This window comes from Ostrinia nubilalis, chromosome 11 (genome assembly GCF_963855985.1).
Source record: "Ostrinia nubilalis chromosome 11, ilOstNubi1.1, whole genome shotgun sequence".
Taxonomy (NCBI): Eukaryota; Metazoa; Arthropoda; class Insecta; order Lepidoptera; family Crambidae; genus Ostrinia; species Ostrinia nubilalis.
The window spans coordinates 8,634,018-8,640,559 of NC_087098.1; the positions used below are offsets into that span (position 1 = coordinate 8,634,018).

At 36.2% G+C, this 6,542-nt stretch overlaps 1 protein-coding gene across 1 annotated transcript; it reads right to left on the reverse strand.

Moving 5' to 3' along the window:
• LOC135075985 (protein Daple-like) lies at window positions 1–6,016 on the reverse strand. The gene is made up of 5 exons (XM_063970432.1): window positions 5,858–6,016; window positions 5,497–5,614; window positions 2,830–2,965; window positions 658–721; window positions 1–159 (listed from the first exon to the last, which is right to left on the reverse strand). Exons 1-5 carry the CDS (start codon window positions 5,939–5,941, stop codon window positions 1–3), a joined length of 561 nt encoding a protein of 186 aa, XP_063826502.1. The 5' UTR covers window positions 5,942–6,016.
• Between the last annotated feature and the right edge of the window lie 526 nt (window positions 6,017–6,542).

Sequence of the window (6,542 nt, forward strand, 5' to 3'; positions counted from 1 at the left end):
TTACAATATTGCCAGCAGGTTTTCCGGTACTTCGGCTTGGAGCTCGTCCAGTGTACGTTTTAATTCGTCCACGATGTTTTGGTGATTCATCATTTCGTCTTCAAGATCTTTTATTGAATTATTTGCTTTTTCCAATTCTGCTTTCATTTCGTCCTCATTCTAATAAAAGTTAGATTGTATTTATTACTTTAATGAGAAGGCGAGACGGCACAAAAACAGTTCATCACAAAAAAACAAGGCTTCAAGCCATACGCTTATGAAAAAATGTTTCTAGTGAACTCGTTTATTATTTACAATGTTCCTAGGTTTTTCTCATACATAAAAATTAGAAACATGTCAATAGGTACTGGTATGTAACTTGAATTTAAATTGTTAAAATTTTACCAAACTTTATAATGCAAAATAAAATAACAGACCTGTTTCGCAACTAGTTTTTCTCAAACAATAAACAGAACTCAAAGCAAATGAGTGTTATTTGAAATTAACGTTTGGACAAATGTAGCCACGGGAAATTCTATTAGAATGCTAATTAAACAAAGATTTATAGACGCGCTGAGATTCATTAGCATAGATCCTCCAAAAACAATAAAGATAAAAGAAAGACTCAGACTTTGCAAGATCTAAAATAATTTTCAGCCAGTTTCTGGTAGTACTTACATAAAACGAGCTTGTTTTTCTAAAACGCTCCGCTTTTTCACGCAAAGAATCTTCATATTTCCGTCTGAAAAACAAATGAGGTAGGTAATTTAAAATTAGGTGCTTGGTATGAATCCTGAGATAGGTATGTGAAAGTACCTACGTACATAAGAAGGTGTTTGTTACAAAATGACTCCTATTATTATAAAAGGCTCACAAAATCTCTCAGTGTGCGTCATATACCTACCATCAATATAATAAAAGTATAATTATTTTCCTCAAAATATTTTTTTTTTCATTTTCCCCTTTATTTTTACCTTGTTTCATCGATTCATCCTACGCCATCGTTATTTCTCATGCAAAGCAAGTCGAAGATTAATATTAATATCTATCGTTATTAGCTTTGGAAGGGACCTGATAGGGTAATGCCTATTAAAGAGCCCATGTCACCCTGATTTATTCTTCACAGCAACAGTGATGGAATTTAGATGAAATTATTTGACAGTTATTTAATAATTTGTTATTAACATGATTCCTCAAAGTAAGACCGAGATGAGACCCTATATATATCGTTGTAATGTCACGTGCCTACAAATATGAATGTGTACCTGATTGTAGTGATTAAAGTATACACTATTTTGAGTTACCTGATGGATGATTCCTTATGAAATTAGTAAGTACTAGATTTCAGACTTTTTTACTGTCTCTGTCTGACCATGTCAACCACACACATAATAAATAATCAATTTAGATTTTTTTAAACTTTATTGCACACACAAAAAAGCAGTACAAAAAGGCGAACTTAATGCCATGTGGCGTTCTCTTCTAGCTAACTTTAAGCAAAACAGAGAATTTGAGCAGGCGGTGCAAAATGTATTTAATAAAATATATAGGTACTAATAAAAGATTCTAGCAATCCGAGCATCTAGCATCTAGATTCTAACAAAACTCGATTTTCAACTGTAGTACATACGTAATAAAATAAAATAAATTCTAAGATTATGTGGATGTATTCGTGATAATTTAAGATATAGGTACTCAAGAAAGTAATTTTCACTCGTAGAAAGTCACTAGCCGTGTAACTGAAAGTATGTCTTTGACATTGTACTTAATTTCAAGTTTCAATAATATGGAGTAGTTAAGTCAGAATTATTGAACCAAGAGAGCCCCTCTTGTGATAGGATCGTGTATGCCTGGCAAAGCACACTAAGGCTGAGTTGCACCATCTTGCTTTAACTTTGAGAAACGTCAAAAATCTGTCATACTCCATAAAAAAGCACCAGTTAATGTTATTGCTACGGGTAAAATAAAGTAGAACAACTCAGCCTAAATAGTCCGTGTGCTCCTCAAAATGACTTCAAATGGTGTTTTGGAAAACAAAGTTTGTGCCAAAATATATTAATTTGTCGCATGACTAAATTTTGAGAGGAGTGATTAGTGAGTGTGAAGAGTAGATTAGAAGTTGGTCATAAAGATACATTAGTTTATTTTTCAGCTGACCTCAATTCAACTTTAGTGCCCTAATGAGTGCACATTAGTGTTAGCAATCTCTAGTTAGTAAACTCTAAATTTTTGCTGGCATAATGAAAAAGCTTTCATAGTTTTAGGTACCTACCTACCTAGGTACCTACCTACACATAAAAGCTGAATAAGTAAGTAAGGTAGGTACATAACATAAAAAACAAAAATATACGTAAATTAGTATGTAAAGTATACAATTATAATCATTATAGGAGTCAGGAACTTATCTAATTTGTATTTGGAAAGCTTCAAAAATTGTTTTTGTAGCGAAGTGATTTATCCATATTACCATAAGCCACATTTGTTTTTGTTAAATCTAGACATGAAAGGTCAGACAAACAAATGGCAATCGATATAGAGTCATCGAAGTCACAATGACTGTGCAAAATGAATACATAACGACCCGCCAGCGTAATAGGGATGAATCGTTATCATAGTAAAAGGAAATAGTAAAATAGCTTTATAGGCTTTTAACTCTTACGTTCACAAAAGCATGCGTGTAAGAACAAAGCCACAACGCAACTGCCAGAATTCTCATAACGCTTGCAATCTACGTGAACGAAATGCGATAGCAATTTTGGTGATCATGTGAACTTGCTTTACTATTCTCTTTCACTGTTGTACGAGGGGCAGAAGTGATGGGTGTGGTAATTAATTTAATAGTATTCATACATTAGGAGTTCCATTTCTTGTTCCTCGCGTTTTAATGAACCAGCTAGGTCGTCGCGATTCGCTCTCGCACGTTCCAGCGTTTTAGTAATGTCGTCACATTGTCGCTTCAGTTGCATGCGTTTGGCTGTTAACTTCACTGAAACGGAACATAATGTATGCATGGAATGTAATTAGTACAAATGTGAGCTAAATGCTGATTTGAATACGTAAGAACTAGGGGTGAAATTAGAAGAATCTGTTAAAATATTTCAGTAATGTGCCTAGTATTTATAATTATCAACATCACCATTACCTGTCTTCCATAAGAGCCACAACGCCGCAAAGAATTATCTACAAAAGGTCGTCGGTTCATTGAGCAGGTATCCTACTCTACGGTTGATCTACCTAATCCCAACTAATATTATAAATGCAAAAGTAACTCTGTCTGTCTGTCTGTCTGTCTGTCTGTTACGCTTTCCCGCTTAAACCTCGCAACCGATTTTGATGAAATTTGGCATAGAGATAGTTTGAGTCCCGGGAAAGAACATAGGATAGTTTTTATCCCGGTTTTTGAAACAGGGACGCGCGCGATAAAGTTTTTCTGTGACAGACAAAATTCCACGCGGGCGAAGCCGCGGGCGGAAAGCTAGTGTCATTTATATTCTTTACATGAGCTTGCTACATTTTTTTTTTTTCAGTGAAACATTTTGAAACTCCAAGTGTACCATTGCCATTAAACAGGGTAAAGGAAACTTCAGCTGTGTTTGAAACAACAGGAGTAGATCTGGCGGGTCCACTGTATTTAAAGTCAGGGGATAAAGTGTATATTGTTCTATTCACGTGTGCCGTGTTTCGCGCTGTGCATCTGGAGTTGGTAGACTCATTAAGTACTAGCGCCTTTCTTAGTGCATTACGGCGGTTTATTGCACGACGTGGTCGTGTTCACACTATATATTCTGATAACGGTTCGAATTTCACTGGTACCCAAAATTTATTCAAGAAGTTGAATTGGAAAGATATTGAAGCCGAGACGGCGGTAAAACAGATAAGATGGATATTCAATCCTCCTACGGCAGCATGGTGGGGCGGTTGGTTTGAGAGACTGTTCAGAGTTATCAAAGACTTGTTGCGGCGCGTACTAGGTAAAGCTCGCTTAAACTATATTGAGCTGTATACAATTTTATGTGACGTAGAAGCAGTTGTCAACGAGCGACCGCTAACCTACACTGGCCAGAATGACATGGTTAGTACGCTAACACCAGCAATGTTTCTGCACGAGTTGCCAAGTACAAGAGTGGAAGACATAGATGCGGTCGATGCCAAATGCCTCAACTCAGTATCTAAGCGTATGCAGAACCTCAGGATAGAGCTCAGAAGTCGTTTCCGGAAGGAGTATTTGGCATTGCTGATTCATCGCGGTCGGAGGGCTGTGCAGCGGCAAATTAAGGTCGGCGAGATAGTGTTGATAGAGAGTAGCCAGAAAAGGACACTGTGGCCACTAGGCCGAGTCATAAAGATTATGACTGGTACGGATGGATGGCCTAGAGTTGCGGAAATCCGGACGGCGACAGGAGTGATGACGCGACCGGTGCAGCGACTCTATCCACTGGAGCTAGAAACGGAGAATTAGTTTTTTTTTGTTTTTCTCTTATTTTATTCTTCGGAGGGTTGTACAAAACCTCTTTTTGAGTTTGTCGATGGACGAAGATTTTATATTTTTATTTGTTTGACAAGTGATTTAGCTGTCAATAAAATGTCCGCATAAAGTAAACATCTCTTTCTTTACAATCCTATTTTATTTTCTACAAGTACAGTACTTTGCTTTCTGCCAAAGTGAGTTTAAATTCATATTAATGGTTTTAGCAAGAAAGAGTGTTGTGACTGGCAGGTTGCGCTAAAAATGCTTATGTAAAAAACACGCACTTACCTACCTACTTACCTAGGCAAAGGCGTGGGTAAAAGCTAACTATTACATAAAATATTGTAGAGGTTCATTAAAGTCAGTCAGTAGTCTATAAAGAGTCATAATCAATTTATGAACGGAAAATTGTTGGCAAAAAAAGTTAAATTGTTATTGTGAACAGTAAAAGCAAATTCAAGATGTTTTATTTTTAGATTGTATACCTAAATTAATGTCACTAAAAACAATTTCTTTTTTGTTTATTAGATGCTCGACGTAATACGATTTTTCGCTGAGCTAAATTTTATTCTTACTTCGAGTATCAATTATATTGAAAGAAATATAATCTCTTCGAAGCACCCTGTCAAATGCAGACTTCTTAAAAAACGAACCTTTCGGTAAGAATAGAAATTCTCTTGTGTTTAGAGAATTAAAGATGAAAATAGGAGAAAGGGTTCAAGATAAGCCTTTAAGATGTATTACATAGCTAACAATGTTTTTCGAACAATATTTTTAATGATTCCTTACCACAGAATTAATCCAGTGGAGCTTCAATGGTGAATTCTAGTAGAAGGCTACCTGAGCAAATAATCTCACTCTGGTTCAAGTATGAACCCGCCGTAATTGGTATTATTATTGTCATGCCGACCCGCGAGGCGCCAACATGAGTCGTTGATTTTTGACATGTTGTCAAAAGTCTTAGAAATAAAGCAGCAGACATCAAGCCGCCTGGTTGTCCTTTATTTATTTGTCCTACTTATGTAAAGGCAAATGTGTATGGAACTCACCATTCTCCAAGTTGAGACGCTCCCTTTCAGCATTGAGGGAGCGTGCAACTCTCAGCGCCGACATGGTCTCCCGATACTTTTGCTCGTTTTCAGCGTCTAAGGCGGGCATCGCCGAATTCTAAAATAGTTAAAAGAAAAATCATAAGTAATTCAAATTGATTTTTTTAATTAATATTGTATACCTTTCAAAACTTATCGTCATACTCGTAACGTCGGACATGTTGAAAACGCATATTTGATTAAGTCGAGTAAAAAACATTCAATAAGTATTTGTAACGTGTGATAATACCATATTGCAAAATATTCAAAAATCAAACGGATTGTTAAGTAGGACTTCGTGGTAAAAGTTAATTTTACTTACTTGAACCAACAAATCATCTCCAATTTTTTCCAAGTTCGATTTCAGTAAGCAAATTTCAATTTGTTGTTCCTCCGGAGAAAACATTTTCAAGGCACCGATATTTTTATGTAGGTAAGCAATTAAGTAGTACGCAGGTTTCAGCTACAGCTTCAATACTAAAGTAATTTGCGGCTTGCGTGAAAAATATTGTGTAACCACGCGCCCGCCAAAAATTATGTAAAAACTTCAACGTTTTTTCTCTGTTGTCTTTGAACGAAGCAAAGAAATCAGAATTTATACAGCTTAACTTGGGCACGCAGATTTTTGACTATGGTGAATATAGCCGATAAAAATTATAGTCCAGTCAATAAAGCATTATAGGTGGAAAACTGTAGAACACAATTTCTGACTTCAGGACTTTATTTAGACTAGTTAGGAGGTGAACATAGCAAAAGTCCCCGCCCTTAGCCCTTGAGCCGGCGGGGAGAGGGGGGTTTAAAGGTGCCACTTTTCGGTTTTTCGCTTAATCCTTGGAAACTATGCGTCCTAGTGACATGACTACTTTGAACCAAAAAAAGCATATTCAACTTGCTACAGGTGAGATAGACAAGTTTTTCTATAAATTCTATAGTTTTCGCGGCATCTGCTCTAGAAGGTCTGTAATATTGGAAATTTTATTTTTGTCTTACATATTCCCATCAGGAGA